Below are 24526 nucleotides of genomic sequence, written 5' to 3'. Positions count from 1 at the left end.
GGAACCAAAGTAATATTAGCCATATCATATCTACAATGGAAAATATGTATTCTAATACGTATTCCAAATATGGTTCTTAGAAGAGGTTCCGGCCAGCCTGAAAAACCTTATGTGGAAGGAATTATAATGTCTCTTCTTCCCTACTGCACTCATTTACACAATGATTAAACAATTTTTTTTTTTTGCTGTAAGCAATGCTTGTTCTGAATATAGATTTGAAGTGACTCCTGAATTAGAACTGCTAGTCCTAAAGCTGAGCCTACAATTACTCAAACTCAGCATGCAAAGTCAGCAAACACCTCTCCACACCTTACATATTTGCATTTATCTTTGACAACAGAAAAAGTGTTTGAAAATGATTTATGGTATAAAAAAGATCTTCAGGCTCAGGATGACATAAAATGATATCTCATGTCATCCAGCTATGTCTACTTCCAGATCCTGGGGAATATTTTGGGAGGTGCTAGAAAAGTCTAATACCAAGCAGAGACCAGCATCTGGGTAAAACAGTTTTTCTTCAGAGGCTTCTGAGATTGTACAAATCAAGAAATACTTTCTAGACTGTTGCAAAACCATTCTAATTATTTCAAGCCTTTGACATTTATTATAGGCCTTTTAGTCACAACAAAAACAATTTTGGTCTGTGTAGGTCACTGGAGCCATTAGCTGTACTATATATTTAGATTCATGTGACCTGATTCAACTTATTGTGTTAAATATGGTTTTCTTTTCCTCTTGATCAACAAAATACACATTTACTTCTAAACCAAGTTAAGACTTTTTTTTTTTAAAGATTTTATTTATTTATGCATGAGAGACATGGAGAGAGAGGCAGAGGCAGAGGGAGCCTGATGTGGGATTCAATCCCGGATCTGGGGATCACACCCTGAACCAAAGGCAGCCGCTCAACCACTGAGCCACCCAGGCATCCCTAAACCAAGTTAAGACTTATGTGCTTTCAAGTATTGTTTTTATTTTCAATTTTAGCCTAAGAAATTTTTTTAGGGTTTTTTTTACTTCAACAGTTTTTCTCTACCCTGAAGGGGTTGCTATATTTTAGTGGACATCTATCTTAAGAGACAAGAATAATGTATGCTACTGGGAGAATAGGGTAATTAAAAAATGTTTATTTAAGAAACATTCAATAGGTATCTGTTGAAGTATGTGAGTAACTCTACTATTGGCAAGGAACTAATATGGTGGTAGGAGAGGCAGATTCATAAGCAGAGAATTATATTGCAATGTGGTGAGAGTAATGAGGAAGATATGAAGATAGGTATCTGTCTCTATGTGAAGCTATAAAACTAATGCAGCCTTGAAGTGTCTGGGGAAGACTTACTATAGGAGTTAATGCCCAGGGTGAATCTTAAAGAATAAGTAGTCAGGCAAAAAGTATGGGGCAGAGACCCTGAGCAAAGACACAGAAGTGAATAGGGAAGAGTCCCGTTTGTTCCTCTTAGCTTCTGAATCCTTAGTCATTGGTAGTAGAGGAGGCTGCCCTAACCCTGCCACTGTTTAATAATAACAGAGAGCCCTTTGCAGATATGCTGCGAAGCACAGATTGCATGTGCAGCCATTAGGCCTGCATTGTCAAGTTTGCCAGATATCCTCTAACCACCTGTACATAAAACTCATTTACCAGGCAGCACAGGGTAACACAAATGATAACCACACCCACACCCATCGCCTGATGAATTAGTTTTCCTAGGGCTGTCATAACAAAGTACCATAGACGGACAGCTTAAACAGCAGAAATGTATTTATCTCAGTTCAGGAGGCTAGAAATCTGAGAGCAAGGTATCTGCAGCGTTGGTTCCTTCTGTGGACTCTGGGAATCTGTTCCATGCTTCTCTCCTAACTTCTGGTAATTTGCTGGCCATTTTGCCTTTTCTTGGTTTATAGATGCATCTTCATGTTTTCATGCTTGTCTGTTTCCAAATTTCCCCTTTCTATTAAGGTACCAGTTATAATAGATTAGGGGCCCACCCTGCTCCAGTATGGCCTCATCTTAACTAGTTATATTTGAAATAACCTTCTTCTCAAATATGGACATCTCACACTGGGAAATACTGAGGTTAGAACATAGGACTTAAAAAAAAAAAAAAGAACATAGGAATTTTGAAAAAACACAATTTAATTCCTAACAGTCCCTTCTCCAAGTAAGTTGTATAGCTTAAGGTAGAGTCTTAATTTCAGAAAATATTTATCAGGAATATAAATGCTTTGTTATTTGCTTCCCACAGCTTAATCTATCTTTTCCTACTCATTTACATAAAATATGTGTATTCTGTTAATTTCATATCATAGGTTTTATGTTTCATGGTGTTTAGCATTCAGCAAAAATTTACCTATTGGGTGTCAGAGTTAAGCCATTGTTTCATTAAATGCTGATGATTTTCAAAAAAATATTTCCCAAACAACATATTTTAAAATAAAATTAGTGCAGTTTAGTCATTGACACAATGTGATCAGAACTGCTGATCTTTAAGGTGTTGAACAATTCAATAAAACAGGAATATATTAAACTAGTCACAAATGAGGAATTATCGACAAAATGGTTGAAATGTCTTTCAGTTACTAAATTGACAATGGGAATACATAAGTACTATACTGAAACTAGTATAGTGATATCCAAGATCATTAGAGAATATGGCATTCACATGATCATTTGAGAATATGGCAATAACTAGTTTTTGTATTGGACTGGGGATAGCTTCCATAGGCAAAAGACTGGTGACAATTTTTTACATTATTACTACCGTATTTGATTGTTATTTTAGGTACCTGAGTAGCAGTACAAAATTTCCTCTTTGCTTATAAAATGGGTTCATTATCTACTCCTTTAGACATTTCATTATGATTTTTTAATTTTTAGAGTTCAAAAGATATACTATACTACAATATTCAACAGATAATACAATTTCTGGTATCACTCGCTTTTATCCAAAGCAAAATAATTTGGCTTTGTACTCTTTCAAATTTATTCGTTTACAGGGTAAACCTGGTTTTGCAGAATTTAATAAATGGATGCAAGCAGCTACCTGGGAAGGGCAAAGCATCCAGTTCACTCGAGGATCCTGTAATCTGATACTAATAATGTTGCTCTCCCTTTCAGTCCTAAGTATGTTCCATAATCTCAGTATTTCCTAGCCTCTCATTGGGACAGGTTTTGTTTTTGGCACTCTTATTACCGAAATTAATCTGTCTTGAACTGTTGGGTTGGCTAAGTTTTCTATTTCCCATTTGTTAAATCACTGTGGGAATGGTATCAGGACAACTATGTCCTGAATTTTCAAGGTCTTTTAAGCCTATTTTCTGCATCAGTTGGCTTTCCTCTCTTCCAGTCTCTCCCAGGCTTTTCTCTTTTCCCCTTTTGCTTAGCTCCTTTTACACTCAAGCCGTGTAGGGGATTTAAATTCCAACCCGGAACTCGGAATGCCGCGCCTTGAATGACGGGAATCGTAGTTTTCGTGACTCCTCCCTAATCGCTTTTCACGCCGATTCCCTTCCACAGTGAAAAACGACAACTCCCAGAATGCGCCTGCGGGGTAGCCACCCCTGTGCGCACGCGCCCTGAGGCCGCAGAATTTGAATCGGCGGCGTTGTTATTGACGCCATATTGGGGCCGGCGGCGGGTGGAATAGTCGTACAGAGGAGGGGGAAGCGGCTGGACGTGTTCGATTGAGCTCCTGCCGCCGCCTCCGCCTCGCAATCCCTCCACATCGACCGCCGCTCTCAAGCTGCTGACCTTACTCGGGCTTACTCGTGGCCGCGTTCCAGCCTCATACCTGACGGGGCTGGTTTCGACTTCCGAAGGGAGCCGGTCTCAGCGCAGGAGCGCCTCAGGCGCGGCGCAAAGCTCGAACGGACGGCGGGGGCGGCCGGAGCCTCTCCCGGGGGAGCTGTGCCTGAGGAGGCGGAAGAGCCCCCCTGACGCGGCTGTCGTGAGCGGCCGCCACCGCCCCTCCCGCTCTCGCCTGGGCCGGCCCGGCCACTGCCCCTGCCGCGGCGGCAGCGGCGGCGGCGGCTCTCGCGTCCTCGCCGGCGCTGCACCACCCCGCCTTCCTGCTCTTGAGCCCGTCGGTTAGGCTCTCCTCGGGTCCCCGCTCCCCCCCCCCGCTTCCCTCACCCTCCCCTCCCGTCACCTCTCCCCGACCCCACCCGAGTCCGGCCTCGGCTGCCCCGGCCATGGCGTGCGGCGCCACTCTGAAAAGGACTCTGGATTTCGACCCGCTGCTGAGCCCAGCGTCCCCGAAGCGGAGGCGATGTGCGCCATTGTCGGCGCCCACCTCGGCTGCTGCCTCTCCGTCGGCGGCGGCCGCCGCCACCGCCGCCTCCTTCTCGGCCGCCGCCGCCTCGCCGCAGAAGTATCTCCGAATGGAGCCGTCCCCCTTTGGCGACGTCTCCTCCCGCCTCACCACAGGTGGGACTCGGCCCCGCGGCCGCCGGGGTGGGCTGGAGAACGGGGGTCCCGGGACGCGGAACCCGGCCCCAGGGATGGGCTTGCCGGGTTGGCCGTCCTCCTTCGCAGAAGTAGCAGTGGAGCGGCCGCATTTCTTCAGTTGGGTCCTCTGGCCCCGGCGACACAATAGAAGTGGCCTGATGTCAAAGGGGTGGGGGAGTCGGGAGGTGGGGAGGGCAGGGGCTGTGCCTTGCCGGGTATTGTGGGGAAGAGGAAGATCCTTTTCTTTGGGCTGAATGACTGGAATGGAGTGTTTCCGTAGTCTGGAGAGCCCCAGCGGAAATGATCAGAGAGGGTGATATTATTCATAAATTTAGGCGAGAGAAGAGTAACGTTTCGCCCGAATCTCGATATCTGTCTCCTCGAATCGATTGGTCGCAGCCCTTAACTGTGGGACTGGGTGGTTTGAGGCGAGGCAGCAGCCCCTCCTCCAGTTCAGACATGGCTGATTTTAGTACAGAGGGGGTGGGGGGTGGGGATGGATGTCACTGGGGCGAGATCTAGGCCTGTCATTAATCACCCACAAGAACGCCACTTTGGCTGAGTCAAGACCTGTTTCCCTAGCAGGGTCAACAACAAAGAAAATGCTCTTCCCGAGTACTGTAATATGATCGTACTATGCGTCTAGACCCTGAGAAACTTGAACTTTTAATGAAAAGCGAATTGTACTGAAAATTGGGCCTGAGTAGTTGCTTCTGGTTGGAGGTGCTTTATTTCTCAACAGGGTACGGTGGGGTGGCGGGGGGTGGGGGGGTGGAGAACAGCCTAGGCCTTGAGAGTAATAAAGAAATCAACCCAAGACTCTAAGGCACTTAAGACTGTCTTTGCTTTTCATCTTGAAACATTTCCTGAAAGTGACTATGGGGAAATGCCTTTTGGCTGCTTTGTACTGCATGTGTGTGTGCCCAGTTTTTTCTGTACTTTGAAAATCCTTGTGTGCCCCTGGCACAGTCCTAGGATAGGCTTTTTGTGGACTGGTAGTGTAAATCTCTTTGTGAGTATAGTATGCAAAGGTTTCATATTTGAGCCTTTAGTGATATCATTTGCAGACAAAGCCTTTTCATAGTTTAAGTGTTTTATTATCAGCTTTTAAAAAACCCGTGGGCAGTATATACCTCTATATTTGGTAACTTCCATTTGGAATTGTTTTGTTCAAGTCAGGTTTTTAAATATCCTTCCCCAGATTTTTAGGGACACCCTCAATGCCTAGGCTACCATTTCTTTTATTAAATATTTGACTAACTTAAGGATACACTATTTTAGAGTTTTAAAGAGTTTTCAGAAGAATTCTCAGTTTTATTTAGTAACTCTGCCTAAACTGCCTTGTATGTAAAGGCATTGGTTGATTGACTGTTAGGCTTTGCATTAAAAGACAATCAGTGTTATGAGCTGGTGATTAAATTATTTTTAGATTTTTGTCTTTTTAGTCAAATGATACTGAAAATTGAAATGATACCTAGGAATCCGTACTTAACAAATAAGGCCACTTAAAAATAGCCCTGGCTAACTAGCTATAAATTTCAGGGGAGCCGGTGAATTAATACAGTGTTAGGTTTGGGAGTTTAGTGTTAGGTTTGGGATATACTTTAGTATATCTCAATGCTGCAGTAGTCTTGAGCATATATGATTAACCAGCCAGGAGCTATATTTGTCTTCACTTTAAAGGGAATTTATTCAGGATTGTGATCTTTTACAAATCTGTCATTTCATTGATGCATTTGTAGCATTGGTTAATGCTGTTGGCTCCACATTGTCTCAAATTTCAATTGAGTGGATGATAATTTAGTAAATGACTGGAGTAATTGAAATTGTTTAAATAAGCCTGATGTTTCAAATTCATGTTTTCCAAAATATTGCTGTCATCTTCGGGGTGTTTTTAACATCTATTCTGGAAGTTTGATCATATCCTGAACTCTTAAAATCACAGCCTAATTGATCATTTTGAGCCTGCTAAAAGATTTAATTTTTTCAACCGACTTGAGTATTAACAGAAAAAGTTGACTTGAGGAAAGCAGTTGAGATTGTAAAGTTTTGAATTGCTAAAATTTACTTTTTTTTTTACTGTAATTTTGAATTATATTCTACATGAAGTTTAATTTGGCTTTTGTTTTTAGATGGCCAGCTTGGGTAGGCTCCTGTGTGGTTTTTGTAATGATGTCATAATGGGAGCTGCAGTGTTGTGCAGGTATAAAAGACCTTTTCAGTTATCATGTCCCCAATCTTGGAAATAATTTTTCCAAGCACTTAATTTTTAGATTTTTGTTTTAACAGTGGTGATTCTCAAACTTTGCAAGAGTAAATATCTGTATATCTGTGGCTGAAATAAATAGCTAGGGTTGGAAATGGAAAGTGATTTACCAAGTTGAGATTGACTAGGACTCTGCAGAAACTTTGTTTTCCTTTCATTTCTGTCCGTTCAAGTGTAATTTAAAAATTTAGAGCTAGAGTACTGAAATTATTTTTTTTTCCAGAACATGCATATAATTTATTGTTTTATCATTGTTCTTTTCTGGAAACTTAGTGTGTTTTGACGTGTAGTTGAAATGATGTTCTGGCTTTACTAGTTTGAGGAACTTGGGATTTCAACCCTAGTTTATTTTAGTCATCCCAGGAAGGTGATTCGAAAGTTTGACTTGATGACTGTTATTTAAATTATTTAAATCTGTATTTTTCAAACTGTTGCAACTTAATGCCAGGGAAAAGGAAAGGGCTGGTTAAAAAAAAAAAAAAGTTTTATTGGAACCAGCCAGGGTCATTCTCTCCCGCCCCCCCCCCCCCAAAGTATGGCTCATTGCAGGCTACAACTGCAGAGCTAGTATTTGTTATAGAGACTGTATTTTCCCAAAGCTCAAGTATTTACTGTCTGATCCTTTACAGAAAAAGTGTGTCCACTCCTGCCTTTCTAGGATGTCAGCAGTAAGGTTTATAATACCTGGGATGTGAAAAGGGAAAAGTGAATGAGGGTGGGGTGGGGGTAGACTGATTGGGAAAAATGAATACCTCTAGTAGCTGCATCAGTACTCACCCTGGTAAGTTAGTTGAAAAGATTCTGTGCATTCTGTATACTTCTCTGTTGGCTTTTGAAACATCTCACAATATTATCTCTTAGCCAAAGATTGTCATAACATTCCCAAGAACCAAATTATTTTAATAAAACTGAAATATCATCTAACATTACAAGAGACTGTCGGTCAAATCAAACACATTGTTTTTCATAATTGTACTGAATAAGTGGTTTGGTAAGGAGATCCTTCTGTGGATGTCAACTACTTGGGAATTTGCTAGGCACTTAAACACATTGTTTAGGTCTTGTTACCACTGCTCTGGTCTGCTTTAGGAATTGAGTTGGATGAAGAGTTAAATTCCTTTGTAAGAACTTATTGTATTTGCTGGAAACTTGCCATTAAAAATGGAAATTGCAGCTTGTGAATGGGGAAGGGTTTACAGGAACTTAGATTGTTCAGTAGACATTGATGCATGCCTGCAAACGGAGACACCAGCTGGCTTAAATGAAGTATAAACGGTTCTAGGCAAACAAATGAGATGTCTGTTGGAGGAGGCAGCATTTCACTTCAGATGTCATTTATATTGAGCCAGAAGTGTTTTTAATATTTTGTGGTTATTTAGACAGCTGTTAAATTGCTTCTAGTTTCTCAGTGGATTTGGCAAATAGGCTGTTTTTAATGGTCTTTGTACTTCAAATTTTAAACCTGATATTTTACTTAACCCTGTGTATGTAACTGCAGTTATTTCATATTCCTATGGCTTATGCATTTAAGAATTGTGTGAGTTTGTGGCTTTTAAAAGCAGACGCACAGTTGTATTCATTACTGAGCTATTTTGTTTTGAAAGAAGAAAAGCCTAACTTGAGCACAGAAACACATAAGGTAAACATGGCTAGGTCAGAGCAGTTAGCCCTTTAGTTATAGATGCTACTAGTTACCATGGTTGCCACAGAAATAATCTGAGTTGTAAAGGAGAATAATATATTTCTTTAGTTCTTGAATGGCTTTATAGGGAAAAAAAAATACACTGTGTTAAGTACCCAGGAGATCTTTTACTAAGTATTTGATGAACCCAGGAAGACACTATGGTAGAAAAACACTTCTGTCTTGAAAGGCTGTGAATAAGAGATTCAGTGGAATGAATTGCCCAGTTTTGCGTATTTTTTCTATTTGAAAACAAACTCTTGATTTCTCCCTCCACTTAAAGGATGCAGAATGATAACATGGCTTAAGTTTGGACCTCTTGGATAGGTGGTTCATCAAACTAGGTAATAGTGCTGGAGTGTTGGTTTTTTTGAGTACCTATAACCAGCAAGTTATGGTCCCTGCAGTCTTTGCGTTATCACTGTACTAATATTGTTGACTCACAGTTGTTCTCTGTACATATGTGAAACCACAGTGAATTTCTTGCCTTTGAAAAGACTACTTTGAAATGGTGTTAATACTTGTTCAAGCCTATGTGAACCAGTCTGGCTGGCATCTGCAGATGGTAAAGAGGTCTTCAACAAGTGAATATAGTTCAAGAGATTCATCTTTAATCTTATTGCTCAGTTTACCAATGTTTGTCAGCTTTCTAAACATCTAGGAAATGTAATCTATCACTAATAACTCAGTCTTGGAGGAAAGATTCTTTACAGGAATTGCCCCTTGGATTTTGAGAGGTTACAGTGGGTTATATGGGACTTGTATAGTTTGAAAGTATCCCAAAGGTATTCTTATCTGCCATAACTTCCCTCTTAATGTCTTATTATAAGGTTTTAAGATACTTCTCAAATTTATTGAAATAATAAATATAGCAATTAGTTTTAAGACTGATGAATACTTTTTCTGAGGCACTTGAAGTACACTCCATATACTGCCCCTCATTTTTCTAGACAATGATGATAAACATAGATTACATGCATTATAATGTTTGAGATAGTCCCAGTAGTAAGAATTTTACCATTTTAGGAGATCTGCACATTTGAAGAAATACATTTTTTAAGTTTTTAGATGATTTTTAGGAGAAAATATTTTGTAATATGAAGTTCTAGTCTCTTATTTCTAAAAGAATTGAATGATTTAGGTTATAGCAAGTTTCTAATGTGATGAGAAGATATTGAAGCTATATTGAGCAGGGAGGGAATCCTTGCAGGTAAATTAAAATTGTATGTTACATTGTCAGCTTTGGTGTTTATTTTGGGCCTTTTGATTAGACTTTTGAAGTATGCCAGATTGTTTAATCTTCTTTGTGGGGATAGGCTTTTATTTTGGTTGGTAGTGGTTTTTTAACCTTCCAGTAAAAGAAAAACAGAATATGCTTGTAGTTTGTCTTGGGGGGGGGGGGGTGTATGGAGGAGGTTATAACTTACTTTCCTCCTCCCTTTAAGAAATTGTAAGTCATTAGTTTATGTTAAATGTCATAGCATGAACTAGTGCTTTGCAACATTTTGATTATAGTATAATAATTACTATAATCAAAATGTGATATACGTTTCTGGGATTTGACTTAATTTTTAGTTTCTGGGTCTATTCATGTACCTGGTTTTTCCCAACATTATTAAAAATTTAAATATTTACTTTAATTCAAGCTTTATGAACCTCATTTGAGTTCCAGATACTGTGCTGGTTAAGCAAAGAGTCTGTCAAGGGACTGATAGAGCCACCACTGTGGATACTTCATTAGCTAGGTAAACTTGAATAAAAATAACTATAATCTTTATGCTATCTCAGTATTACTTGTTTTAATTCCTTGTAGGCATTTATCTATGTATGCATTCTATCCACTTTTGGTAGCATAGGTTTTGAAATTGTTTTACTAATTAAATCACACTGTTACTACTTTTGAAACATTAAAGTGATTTTTTTTTTCTTAAGATGATAGTTGAAGCTTGTTCATTGTTTCTGAAATTGTCTTTATTTTATGATGTATATTCTGACTTTGGTTTAGTATCCATTTTCATTTCCATTACTGTTAATTCTTAGAAAACTACCTCCAAAAATCAAACTAAAGTTTGGAGGGGGGACCTGGAAGAGTTGATTTTGTTTCTTAAAAAAAAAAAAAAAAAAAGGTATTGGACTGATCTAGCAATTGAAAAATAGAATGTAGAGTGGAGGAGTGCCTACCTGGGTGGCACAGTTGATTAACAGTTTGACTTGGTTTTGGCTCAGGTTGTGATCTCAGGGTCATGAGATTGAGCCCCAGGGTCTCTGTTCAGCAAGCAGTCTGCTTGAGAGATCTTCCTCTCCCCGCCCTTATCCCCCGAAAATAAATCTTTTTAAAAAAAAGAATATAGAGTGGAATTTGAAAAATTGCAGAAAGCCAATTTTTCAAACATTACTGTTCCTAAACTTTTCCATTTGTCACAGAGAATTGCCTTGTTCCTGTTACTAAAGTATAATTCTCTGATAGAAAAACTTTTCTAAGTGGTATAATTGGTTAAAAGTACAAGAAGTTTTAGGTTGATGAGACCGAACAGGAGAACCTGATGCTCACTGCAATCAGCCTTGGCCTAAGGTGAAAAAGGGTATGTTATCAGAGGCTGGCACTATTGTAATTAGTCCCATATGTGTGGCAGTGCTGACTTAGCAATTTAGAATAATTCTTCCTTTTAAAACATCAGTAAAACATTTCTGGTTAGATATAGATGCATGTCCTAAGAAGAGGCAGTTTAGAGATGGGGAAGTATCCCTTATATAAATACTTGAGTGTAACATGAAGATTTTGAAAATAATTATTCTTGCCAGTGATCACAGTTTTAGGACTGGATAGATGAGACTCCTGCACTGCTTTGGTTAGTTACTATTTTCTTAACAGTTTGAAGTTTCAGAGAATTGAAATATCAGTAATTAGTAGTCATCTCTCTATCTCTGACATCCTGGTTTTTAAAAAATTAGCTTTCCTCCTTGTTATTTATTGTAACTTTAAGTACTTGTGGAATGAATACTGGCTAGGTATTGTAGTATTATAATACTGGGGAGGGCAGTAGATGTTGAGCCTAAGCCCTGACGTCATGACGACTCTACCTTGTTCCAGCTTTGTTGTGACCTTTCAGAAGACATTGAACCAAAGTCACATTCTCTTCATCTGTAAAATAATGCACTTGATGTAATATCTGCCTTTAAGGGTGGTTGTGAGGATTAAGAGCATTTCTCGTCCCAAAGTGTTGGAGATAATCACAATGGGGCAACCTCAAATGGAACATTTTATACTGTCCAGCAATCCTGCCATTCCAGTGAATAACCTTGCTTCTACTTCACAAATAGAAGCCATCAAATGGCAGCTTCGTTTTTCCCAGTACCTACACTACCAATTTTTGTGCTAATCCTGTTCTCCTTTTAATATTACTGAAGAAGTTTAAACGAAATAATTAAAGCACTTCACACAGAGAAGGATTCTCTTTCTCTGAAAGAATCTTCTCCTCTTGATTAAAGGAGGAGAATCTTGCAACTGAATCTTTGCTTTTGGCTTTAAGTATTGTTAAGATTATACTTAATCCATTATAATATAAGAAATAAAACATCCTCATTTTCCTTCAGCAGTCATCCAGATTCTTCGACTTCAAAAACAAATTGAGAGCGCTTTCAAATAGCTCTTGTCAAGTCACCAATGATTTCCATGGTTTATAATCAATCCTCATCTTGTTTGACCTTTCTTAGAGCATTTTATACTATTCTTCCATTCCTTTTTGAAATAACTTTTTGAACTCTTCCACTTTTGGTTGCTTTCTGTTTTCATTTGGTCATTAAAGTTTGGAGTTCTTGGTTCTAATTCATCTGCACTTTTGTTTAGCTTAATAGCTCCGTAAGCAATCACATGCATGCTCCTGACTAGTTTTCACTTACAGATGAAGCTCTAATTTATATATTTAGTTCAGATCATTCCTTTCAGATCTGGTCATGGGGAATTTGGACCTTTTATTTTTATTGTTAGATCTTCCCAGAAGCCATTCCTTCCCCCAGAAGTCAGGATTAAAAGTGAACTGTGTTGACTTTTAAATATTCACAGCTAATTTACAAATATATGGGATAAACAGATGTCTGTGGACTTCCTCATTGCCTTCTGGTATGAAAGGTAGTCTTAATTGCTTTTTTAAAGCAGATGTAATAGAAAAGTAAATGCATTTGTTCACTGTCAATCACATAACATGAATTTCATATTTTAAGGAAGATGTTTTAGGAAAAATGAATCAATATATGTAAATGTCATGTAATGAGTCTAAGTTTAATTTGGTTTACAATCAAATTTAAATTGATTTACAGAATATTTTCCTGCAAGAGAGGGGCATGTCTAATTTTGAACTACAACAGACATGTAGGTTAGGGTGACATATTTTTGTACTTGAAGTAGTCTGCTTTCCTTCTCCCCTCCATTTCCCAGAATGTCCAATAATAAATAAACCAACCACTTTTCTTTTTAATTGCCACAGTAGATGAGTTATTATTTTAAGGAGGAGACAAAAACATAAATGCCCACAATTCAGGCAAGTAATATAAATGAGTGAAGTAAACTACATGGAATTAGTGAATTTTATTTTAACCTTGCTACTCCTCTGCAGCAAGAAACACATATATACTGTCATCTGGAAACACAGTATATAAGTGCAGAATCCCAGACTGCATCTCTCGGAATCTACATTTTAACAAAATCCCCAGGTGATATCTGTATATGCATTAAAGTTGTAGAATAACTTAAGGATTTCTACATGAAAGATAGCAGCCGCTTTTTAGCGGCTGCTGAATTTGGCCACGTATTCCAGTTTTCTTCTCTTAACAGTACCCCAGAAATCTGACTTTTAGTTAAAATCATGAACTTTTTAAATGTTGGCCATAAATTAACATTTCTTTTTAAAAAGAAGCTATTCAGGCCAGAGATGTCTTTGGGCTGTTTACGATGTGTATCATCAGTTTGCAACATCTGGTTTCCATGTAAGCTATAGCTTAATGTGTGTGTGTGTTTGTGTGTTATGTGTTTTAGGTGCTTTAATAAGTACTTGTAGATGGGTTTGTTCTTTAGCTTGATTGTGTTGCCCCAGGGTCGACCTCAAGGAGTCTGCTCTCTTTCCTTCTGGACCTTACTTTCTTTTCATGGCCATGGTTAACTGGAATAGAAGCTGGACTTCTTGCCATGGCATTAAATGTTTCCTGTGGCATGTATATTTTGGGTTTTGGATTTGGGATGGTTCAGTTTACTCTTTCCCTTCCCCGTTTACAGCTTTTTTGGTTTTCCTAGATAAGCTATTTGAGAAGATGTTTAACAGATAATAAAGAACTAAAAAACAAAAGCAACAAAGTTAACATTCCTTTAGAAACTGATGTCATAAAATAGAGATATGAAACTTACTGGATATTAGGGAGGAATCTCCTGCTGATTGAGCATTTTTGGACTCCTTGCAGTAGTGACTCCGATTGTGCAGTTAATTTGTAAAATTTATACTTAGACCTGCAGGTTTTAGCAAATTGAGTCCTTTATTTCAAATAAGTAATCATTGGCTATTATAGTACCAGTGAAATAATAGAACTTGACTTGTAGTGATTATGATTTTTCTTTCTGTTGTTGGAGATAATTGATAAATGAATGTGTCTTTATAGCAAAATATTATATGTTGTAAACTTAGAATCTAAGCCAGTTGCTTTTGAAGGTAATAAATAATTACTGAAGGTAATAAATAATTACTGAAGGTAATACCTTAATGTTTATATAATTTTGTGCAGCAATATTATGCTTATTAGGATTTACCTTAATCCAGATAGATGTTAAAATTCTACATGTAGGGGATGTTCAGGTGGCTCAGTCAGTTAAGCATCTACCTTTGGCTCAGGTCATGATCCCAGGATCCTGGGATCGAGCTGTGCATCTTGGCTGCCTGCTCAGCCAGGAGCCTACTTCTCCCTTTTCCTCTACCCATCTCCCTGCTTGTGTATGTGCTCTCACTCAAATAAGTTAAGTAAATTAAATAATAAATAAAATCTTTAAGAAAAAAAACACTTCTAGATATGATTTGATAATCTTGTGTTAAAATTTGGTTCCAGGTCCCTTTGATGTAGTAGCAATTTTAAAGTGAATTAAAAATGGCATCAACTCATTCTTTTTAGTTAGATAGCTCTTGGCTGAGTAAGAACATTGTCCTTAAGATTCCTTCAAAGAGAACATAAGAGCTGTTTTAGTTTCTAGACATATCCTGGGAAAATACTTTATTTACAAAGATGGGCTTCCATAGTGTGACTCAGTTGTGTATGTTGACATGACAATGTCTAGTATGTAGTTCAGAGATCTAGATTTGGTTTGTTATTTTATTTGGTACAGTTCGGCAGTTCCTTATTTTTAGGTCTTAATGCCAATTGCAGGTTTTCTGTACTTAATTGTGTACAAGTTTTTTCATTTGTGTTCTACCTAGAACTTAGAAAATTTATTTATTTATTTTTAATCCCATTGTTTGAGTTGGTTAGATGAACTTTATTTTTTCAAAGATACTTCATAGAGAAATGAAGGTGATACAAAAATGTTTTATATACCTAAACTTAAACTTTTTTTAATTTAAACTGTTAATGAGACTTGTTATGTTTGATTTACTAATTACGTCAGTGGGAAAACAGCAAGTTTATGCAGGTCTAAAGCAAAAGTTTAGTTTCACGTCACATTTTTAGACATCTTATGGACTGTATCTAGAAGGACATTTGTAGTTGCATCTAATTCCATATTCCTCTCTGCTCTCAGTTTCACCTTCTCGCTATTTCTCTTACAATGTCGACTTATTTCTTAATCCCATCAACTGCTTTCTTCTGTATTGACCTTATTGTGCACAGGCTTTCTTAAGTAATCAGTGGCAACTAAAATGAATAAAACAGTTTGGGAGTAGGCTTAATACTGCCACAAGCCAGACTTTTTCTTTTCACATTTACCTGGATTTTTTGCTCAGTTTATGGGTTTTAAAAAATACTCTTGAGGAATAAATGCTGGCTCATTGATAATCTCTCATTTGTTAAGGAGAAGAATTTTATTGGCAATCTTAATGGCATTTACTAGATTTGGGAATGAAAATGCCATTAGTCACAGAATTTTCTCAGACTTTCATGTAGACCTAGTGAGGTGGAAGAAATCTTAGTATTTTATGGTAAAAGGAGGATATAGTTTTTAGGATTCTGACAAGGGATATAACCACCATTTGTGGTGTAGTTTGATATGAAGATAACTGTATATTTTGCTCTAAGTGATTTGCTACAAATTCGTCCTGTGCACATAAGCCAAATATGAAGGCAGCATTATTAAAACTGGCATGTGCAACTGATATGTAAGTGAAGCTTCATTTGACTTGACTTTTTCTTTAATGGACCATAGATTGTGTTGGCAACACACTATTACGTATTATATGTACTTGGAATAAAATGTCACTTGGCAGTTTGATGAAAGATGGCTAGATTTAAGTAGTTTAAGACTAGGTAGACATAAGAACTTTATTGATGAATGGAAGACCTCTATCCAGCTGATATAAGAAGCAACTTCAGTCAGCCAGGTATCTAGGTTGAATTTACAATGTGAGTTGTGGAAAATTGAATCTGGGGAAATTTCTTGAGTTAATACCTTTAAAACTGTATACCTCTCCAAATTGAGATAAATGAGTTTGAGACCCGAAGTTAGCTGAGATCTTGGTCAAGTTAAGTTGGATTATTCACTGAATAACACTGTTGTTTACATGTTACCAGTATTAGAGCATTTATGCACATGACGAGGCTTGGATGACATAGTTGCATCATATTAGATGAAAAAGCATTGAGGCAAAGCATTCAAAACTATTCAGCTCTTTGGGTGGTTCAGTCAGTTGAGGACCCTACTCTTGATCTTGGCTCAGGTCATGATCTCAGGGTCCTGGGATAGAGCCCCACTGCATGGGGCTCCTCAGCAGGGAGTCTGCTTGAGGATTCTCTCCCTCTTCCCACCCTCACATGCGTGTTCACATGAGTTCTTTGTCTAAAATAAATACATCTTTTAAAAACTCTTCAGCTCTTTAGTTGATAGTATCAAGTTGGCAAAGGTGTAGTGCACCTGGAACTCTCACATATATATTGCTGGTGGGGATGTAAAATGGTACAATTACTGTGGAAATGGTTTGTCAGTTTCTTACCATGTTCTTACCACATAATCAGGCCATCCAGTTCCTCTTCTAGGTATTTATTCAAGAGAAATGAAATTCATCCACCTGTAGACTTGTTCATGGTAGCCTTATTTATAATAGCACCAAGTTGGAAGCAATTCAAATGTCCATTAAAAGGAGATTGGATAAGGGGTGTGTGCATGTGTGTATGTTTATATATAGACATGATGGAGTACTAATTAATAAAAAGAAAGGACTTACTGATACATGAAACATCATGTATGAATTTCAAGCATTTTACTGAATCATACACAAATCTATACTTTTTATGATTCCATTTATATGATACATTTTCAAAAAGGCAAAAATGTTTCAAATAGTGAAAGCAGATGAATATTATGGTAATGAAGGTGAGGGGTGAATAGGAGCATAGGAGAACTTTTTGAGGTGATAAAGTTCTTTATTATGATAGTGGTGGTTTCAAGACCTGTATGCATGCATTTGTGAAAACCTTTCAAGTTGTACAATTAAATTGGTGAATTTATTTTGTAAATTATATTTAAAGATTCCTTAGCTTGTTATAGCATCTCTTAAGTATTAGATTACCATCTAATACAAAGCTAAATTTTAAAAGGTTTTACTACATTAATCTTAGGCTAGATCTTGTTTGACCCCTCTGTGAATCTTAGGAAACCCAATTTTTTTTTTTTTTTTTTTTTTTTTAGGGAACCCATTTCTATCAAGGTACTTAACTAAAACTGTTCAGGAGACAGCCATTTTATTTCACACTTGGTATCTTCATTTTTATTTTAATTTTTTTTATTGAAGTTTGATTTGCCAACATATAGTATAACATCTAGTGCTCATCCCATGGTACCTTCATTTTTATTTTATTTTATTTTTTTAAGATTTTATTTATTTATTCATGAGATACAGAGAGAGGCAGAGACATAGGCAGAGGGAGAAGCAGGCTCCATGCAGGGAGCCTGATGGGGGAATCAATCCTGGGACTCCAGGATCAAACCCTCTGCCAAAGGCAGGCACTAAACCGCCAAGCCACCCAGGGATCCTGGTACCTTCATTTTTAAATCACAGACTATTTCAAATAAATGGAAAAGACTGAAAATGACCATTTTTAATATAAACAAATGTTAAGATTCTGAAAAATGTTACAGATAAAGTACTCCTTATTCAGTCTTCCAGTGTGTAATTCTGTAGTGCTTAAGCCGCAGATTCTTGTATATGTAACAGGTTTGTTCACCCACAAAATTTACACAAATAGAGCTTCTTCATGGAATGTATCTTTTTGCAACTTTTTCTCAGTTAAAATAATGAAATTGGCAGGAACTAAAATGTGTAAGGGGACTGACTGTCCCCTCAGGGTCTTCTTCAAAAGCCCTAAAAGTTCTTACTGGGGAAATAATACAGTTTGAGAAAAGAAATGGGAGAATTAAGTATATACCTAAAAAAACAAAACAAAACAAAACCCCACCAGTATTAAATTTTTTAAATTTAATTTTAAATTAAATTTAAAAAATTTTCATCTTACACAAATCTTTAGCCTTCAAGTAAGCTTTCAGTTCATTTTAAAATTAACACACCATTGTAGAATTAAGGTGGTGATAATTGCCACCTTAATTTTTGTTTAAATTTGTTTTGGGTTGGGATTAATAAATTTAGGATGTAGTTTCACATGGATAATCTAGGAGCTATGGTGGTTGTAGGAAAGTCTGTTTCGAGGGTAGTGGAAACCTCAAGGGAGGGATTTTCTAAAGAGGCTAAATAGTAACTCTATATTGAGTTATTAATCTTTCCAGAATGAACCATACTGGCCAAAGGATACACGCTTGATAGGATTTTATCTGTTTAGATGGTTGTGGTTGAAGGTAATGGCACTGTGGTACAGTGGTTCTTACTGAGTACCTGTTATGTACCACTTTATGTGGGTTTTTACACCCAAGATTCAGAACAACACTTTTTGTTGTTAATGCTGTAATACTTCTGTTGGACTGATGGCCACGACCATTTAATGTATAGTAATTTTTTAGTTCCCCATCAGCTTTGTCATTTTGTTTGACCTGCTGTCAATTCTCACTGGTTTGTGCTTATATATATACTTATAGTGCTCCCCACTTCTAATTATTTATGGTCTTTTCAAAGACTGTTTAATAGTTCTGTGTGTGATGAATAAGTAGCCTTTGAATTTGGGATTTTTAAGACTCTGAGTTAAACTAAATTGAATTAGAAGTTCACAAGACTCCCTTTACTTTGAATGAAAAACTTAAATTTGTCTTTTGCTAATTAGTGCTCAGAAAGAATGGTGTTGTAGGATATAGCTCAAATCCTGGTGGTGTGTATATGCTGTTTCTGAATGAGTGCCCCCATTAATGCTGAAACAAATTCCTCAAGAATATCAGTTGTCTGGATATTATTTGAAGAAAATATTTTCAGTAGATTGATTGTACTAATTGTTGGAAACAGCCTTTTTTTTTTTAAGCTTCATAGTTTTTATCTTCCCAATTTTTTCCTTCTAGAACAAATTCTGTACAACATAAAACAAGAGTATAAACGCATGCAGAAGAGAAGACATTTAGAAACTAGTTTCCAACAGACAGATCCATGTTGTACTTCTGAGGCACAACCACATGCATTTCTCCTCAGTGGACCAGCTTCACCAGGTAATAATAAACTTAGTAAGTGAAAGGAAATGTTACTTAGTATGGGAAAAGGTAATCTTAAATTGCCTTTAATCATTCAAGTTTCTGTTTCTCCCCCTTGGTTTAAAAATGTTTATACAAATAATTCATGATCTTGTAGAATATGGTACAAAGTAAGTATTTGCTACCTGGATTCCCACTACTCAGAGACAACCACCTGGATATAATACCCCTAAGTGGACTTCCCCATAAGGGTTACGATTTGTAGCCTTCATTAAGACAAAAATATTAACTTTCTCTGTTAAGTGTAGATGCACCTTACCATGGTTGACTATTATGCCCTTTTATGAACTTCTCATAATTATTTAACCACTAATGAAGATAATCAGACTGAATTTCCGGTAATAAAAGTATTTACAAAAGTGTCCTCGTTCATGCACCCTCATACATTTGTCCTGTTAGGATAGATTCTTAAAGGTTTGCAAACTGGCTCTTAGTTTAGTAAAATTCTCAGCAAAATAGTTTTTCTTGTGACCAAAGTTGCCTGCCCCCTTTCATTTCCTCCTCCCAGCAGGGATAAGAAAACCTATCAGAATAAAAAACCATTCAGGGGCTGTTGGCTGGCTCTGTAGGTAGAGCATTCACCTCTTGATCTCAGGGTTTTGAGTTCGAGCCCTGCATTGGGGGGTAGAGTTTACTTTAAAAAAAAAAAATTCAAAGGCTATAAAATAGTCATGAAATTAGATTAGGATACATAAAATTGTTCAAAACTAAATTCTGCAGTATTCCTGCCAGCTTGGGGGGTGGGGAGATAGGTGTGTACATGGGTGAAACATTGTTAGGGGGAGGTGAGGGTAGAGATTAGATTTATATCAGCAGGAAACTAAGTTCATCATCATTCAGTCAATTTATTTAGATCAATTAACTGGCAGCCTCAACTAACAAAGCTAGGAAGATAGCCTTCATAGTTACAAAGTTGTTATACTTTATCTTGTGATAGACACAGCTCTAACAAGCATATTAATTAAGTGGTCCCAGCCATGCATGTTACAAAAAAGTGAAAAGAGGATTGGGGGTCCAGGGACAGATACACAGAGCAGGACAATTGATAGAAAATCTATGTATTTGAGTGTGTATAAAAGACTTGCAGCAGTGTTAAAATAGATACATCATGTCATAATCCTGAGTTTTCAAAAGATTAATTTCAGATGTTCTTTTCAATAAATAATGATGTAAGTTCGTTAAGTAGTACTTTAAGAGGAATGCATTCTGAAGAAATCTTTTATATCAAGTATCACTATCTGATGATGCTAAGTGGCTGTTCCATTAATAATCTTAAGCACTCTGAACCATAAAATTTAACGTTGAATATTAGGATTATATTCACAGTATTTATTTTTACCTAGCTGTTACTCCTTAACTAAAAAACATAAGCTTTATTAAGTTTTGTTTGTATCTTGTACTTTTCTCCGATTACCTTCAGACTTTTTACTTTATAATTTGATTATATACATCTTGCTGTGTTTTTCTAGAGTTGTAAATAGCTGATAGTATTAAACCTGTTTTAAGACTCCTTGGGAAATACTGTGCTAAAAACTTACAGAAAATGCTTTCATATGAACACTGAAAAGATCCAAATGAAACCTCTGCATTTAGAAGATCCTTTTTATGATGGCTCTAAATCGTGCTTTTTTTTTGGGTTCATGTTATACATAGGGACTTCATCTGCAACATCCTCACCATTAAAAAAAGAACAGCCCTTATTTACTCTACGACAGGTTGGGATGATCTGTGAACGTTTGTTGAAAGAACGTGAAGAGAAAGTTCGAGAAGAGTATGAAGAAATATTGAACACAAAACTTGCAGGTATGATATTATTTTAGAATCTCCTAGAAGCTCACTGTTAAGAAATGCATTATTTCCCACATGTCCTTAATGTCGGTTAAATTATCCTATCTATCCACTGGTTACAGTATGTTTTCTAAGAACTGGAAAATTTCAGTTCGAGAAAGGAATTTAACTTTCCTGTTGCTCATGGCCCTCCTTAGTGACCTCAAGAAATAGTATTACTTAACCTTATAGATCAGGAACAGTATTAATGTGAACTAGATTTTTCTTTCGGTATTCCTGTGCCGAACACTTGACTTGGCTATTCACCTCAATTTGCTTTTGGATTTTTAGACTACATCTTTCATGAGAACTTTCCCATCAGTCTAGACACATTTATTGTGTATGGTCAGTTAATGAGGACGTTTTTCTCCCTGATTTTTAAGCCAGATTCTACTGGGTATTGATAGTGTAAGCTTTTTTATTCTAAAGTCTTAAATGAAGGGGCTAACATAGGCAAGAGAATTTGCTTAGTTATGTAACATCTTTTTCTTTTCTTTTTTTTTTTTTTATTTTTTTTTGTAACATCTTTTTCCGTGACAGTTGATTAGGCTACATGTGGATGCTTTTGGACATATTTGTTAAACTTTTGTTTTTCTGTTTCCTTTCATTGAAGTACTTACTGCCACTCGGGGATCTCTGGGTGGCTCAGCGGTTTAGCGCCTGCTTTTGGCCCAGGGCGTGATCCTAGAGTCCTGGGATGGAGTCCCACGTCGGGCTCCCTGCAATGGAGCCTATTTCTCCTTCTGCCTGTGTCTCTGCCTCTCTCTCTCTCTCTCTCCATGTGTCTTTCATGAATAAATAAAATCTTCAAAAAAAAAAAAATACTGCCACTCATAGATCACTTACAGTAAACTTTCAGAGTAGAAAGATAGCCTTTTTAATAAGTTAAGAAATAAGCTCCTACCCTATACATGAGGTTGATTTGGACATTAGTAGGTTTCCTGACCAAGCTCTGTTCTTTGATTTGATAAAACTAATTACTGTTACAGAGGTTATGGGTCTGATTCAAAGGGCCAATTTAGAATTGTTTCACTATACATATTAGATTTTTTTCAGAGTTTATCTGGCTCTAATATATTAGTACATTTTGCAAATTTTATAATTGATATGTACCTTTATTTATAGAACAATATGATGCATTTGTGAAGTTTACGCATGATCAAATAATGCGACGATACGGAGAACAGCCTGCTAGTTGTAAGTATCTCCATCTTTTTTGGAGAAGACAATTACTGTAATTATCTATATGCTCAAGAGAATTTAACAAAATCATGGAGAAAAAGGTTAGAGGAGGTAGGCAGCAAAACTTTACTAAAGTTTTACTTTCAGTTACTTAAATATGTAGGGCAGCATTGGGGTTGAAGGTCTGGTATGTCTTTGAATTTTGACCTGGACTTTGCACTAATTTTCCTTTTCCTCCCCCTTTAGATGTTTCATGAATCACGTTTTCTGCATTTGTGGGCTGCCTTGTTCCTTGTTGAGTTGTTGCAAGAGGTCCTAATTATGACATGCAGCAATGCCAATACCCCCCTGTGAATACAGGTTATTTCAAGCTTTCGTCAGTGGCAACCACTCTTAGGCAGCAACTGGTTTTGGAAATTACCCTGATGTCAGTACCATCTGGATGTGGACCTTTGCTACCTGTATTAATGCCAGTGGCCTCATTTGCTGTATCATTACAATTTGGCTTCTTATATTAATATGTTTGAAAAGGATTAAAGCTGGTATTCTAAGAACATGCCCTTCACTGGTTGTGTAAATAAAACTGTAGAATGACACTTCAGATGAAGTTAGTGTGATTTTAATTGTGCACTACAACCAAGCTGTAACCAGGTATTAATAATTTAGAATGTAATCCCAGGACATTATTAAGCAAATAGTCTACAGTGCTTCCTGTGAAATCGTGAAAGAGGGAGGGCATTTCTGTATTCCAGGACTTCTTGGGGTTTCAGAAAGGATTTACAGGATTTTTTTCCCTTAAATTTTTTTTTTGGGTAGTTTTTATTTATTTTATCAGTCTTTTTAACAATTGTTTATTGCTGCATTTTTCCCCCCAGTGTGTTGTCGTTTTATTGGCCTTATATATAGTACTGGAATATAGCTGGAAGAATAAAACATTTACTTCTAATCTGCTTTAATGTACAGATGGGTAGTATCTGAATAAAGCCAGTGTTTTAAATGTAAGCATTTTCCAGGAATCAATGAAGTTGATTTTCCAGTAAGATCTAAAAATCTTTTCATATACCAAATAATGTAAGATGTGAGTGCTATTTTCAAAACTGAGTTCTGATTCCAAATTGTTTATAACTGACCACATGATAGAATGTTACATAATAGATGTTTTAACAGCTGTAAATTTTTTACCTCCATGGTATCAGTAGAATCCAAGTTTTTTTTTTAAAGATGATAGATGAAAGCATGATTCAGCACCTTTAATTCCCTTTCCAAACACAGCTTTGTTACAATGAAGTGAGCAAAAAAAATGCTTCAGTGATTTCTTTTGTTGAATTCTTTTAGCATATTTCCACTAATTAAACCAATCATAAATGTACTGGGGCATTTATATTTATAATTGACCTAATTAGTGGAAGAAAGTATTTTTTTGCCTTTTTAATTTTGGTGATTATACCTCATCAATTCCTTGTTTAAACAAGGCCAGGGCTTGAGGGCTTTCACAAGATCCTCAGATAATTCATATGCCCATTAAGTGCTTGAGAAAGGTTGGTATAGTGCAGGGTAGCCATAAATAAGGTGGGTAATTCTACCTAGTTTTAATGGACTGATAGAGAGTCTCAACCTTAGCACTACTGACAGTTTGGGCCAGATCAGTCTTCATTGTGGGAGCCCTACTGTACATAGGATGTTTAGCAGCATTTCTGGCCTCTACCACTAGATGCCAATAGCACACCACACCACACCCACCCATCCCACCCCCCACTTGTGACCACCAAAATATTGGGATTTCTAGGAAAATGCAGGCGGTAAGTTGAAACATGGAGGGGTGGGAGGTGAGTGAATATAAATACATTTTATCCCTTCACCCCAGTAAGGACAAAAATGATCAACACGCTTAAGTAAACATGTGTGAATTTTCATATATTTAAATTGATAAAAGAACTGGTTTTCAAACTTGGAGGGCAAGGTACTAAGAGGAAAATCCGTACTAGCAATCTCCACGGAGCTGCAAGTAATACAGTTTTAATTCTAGATTCAAGTAGATCAAGAATAAAATTTCCTCTGCAGTCAGATTTCTGCCTATTACCTTACCAAAAGGTAAATATGGGCTACCTTAATGATTTCCAGTAATTGTGTGAGGTAATGCCAGAAAATAAGAAATGTAGGCAACCTCTTGAATTTAATTGTAATTAGATGGACCCCAGTAGTAGTACTAGTTGACCCCAGTACTCTAGTCCAAATACCAACCATAGTTAATCTCAGAAA

General features: G+C 37.1%; 1 protein-coding gene across 1 annotated transcript; it reads left to right on the top strand.

Moving 5' to 3' along the window:
• The first annotated feature begins 3600 nt into the window (after window positions 1-3600).
• AKIRIN2 (akirin 2) lies at window positions 3601-22868 on the top strand. The gene is made up of 5 exons (XM_025444436.3): window positions 3601-4423; window positions 19073-19216; window positions 20912-21061; window positions 22211-22282; window positions 22514-22868. The coding sequence occupies exons 1-5, from the start codon at window positions 4189-4191 to the stop codon at window positions 22522-22524; spliced, it is 612 nt and encodes a 203-aa protein (XP_025300221.1). The 5' UTR covers window positions 3601-4188; the 3' UTR covers window positions 22525-22868.
• Window positions 22869-24526: the final 1658 nt, after the last annotated feature.

Source organism: Canis lupus, chromosome 12 (genome assembly GCF_003254725.2).
Source record: "Canis lupus dingo isolate Sandy chromosome 12, ASM325472v2, whole genome shotgun sequence".
Taxonomy (NCBI): Eukaryota; Metazoa; Chordata; class Mammalia; order Carnivora; family Canidae; genus Canis; species Canis lupus.
This window is presented reverse-complemented; position numbering and strand designations above follow the sequence as displayed.

Bases quoted from the DNA above. Each gene is read 5' to 3' on its own strand.
- AKIRIN2 (XM_025444436.3), top strand. From the start codon at position 4,189: ATGGCGTGCGGCGCCACTCTGAAAAGGACTCTGGATTTCGACCCGCTG. The intron at 4,424-19,072 runs GTGGGACTCGGC...TTTTCCTTCTAG, and splicing joins CTCCTCCCGCCTCACCACAG to AACAAATTCTGTACAACATA. The intron at 19,217-20,911 runs GTAATAATAAAC...TGTTATACATAG, and splicing joins CAGTGGACCAGCTTCACCAG to GGACTTCATCTGCAACATCC.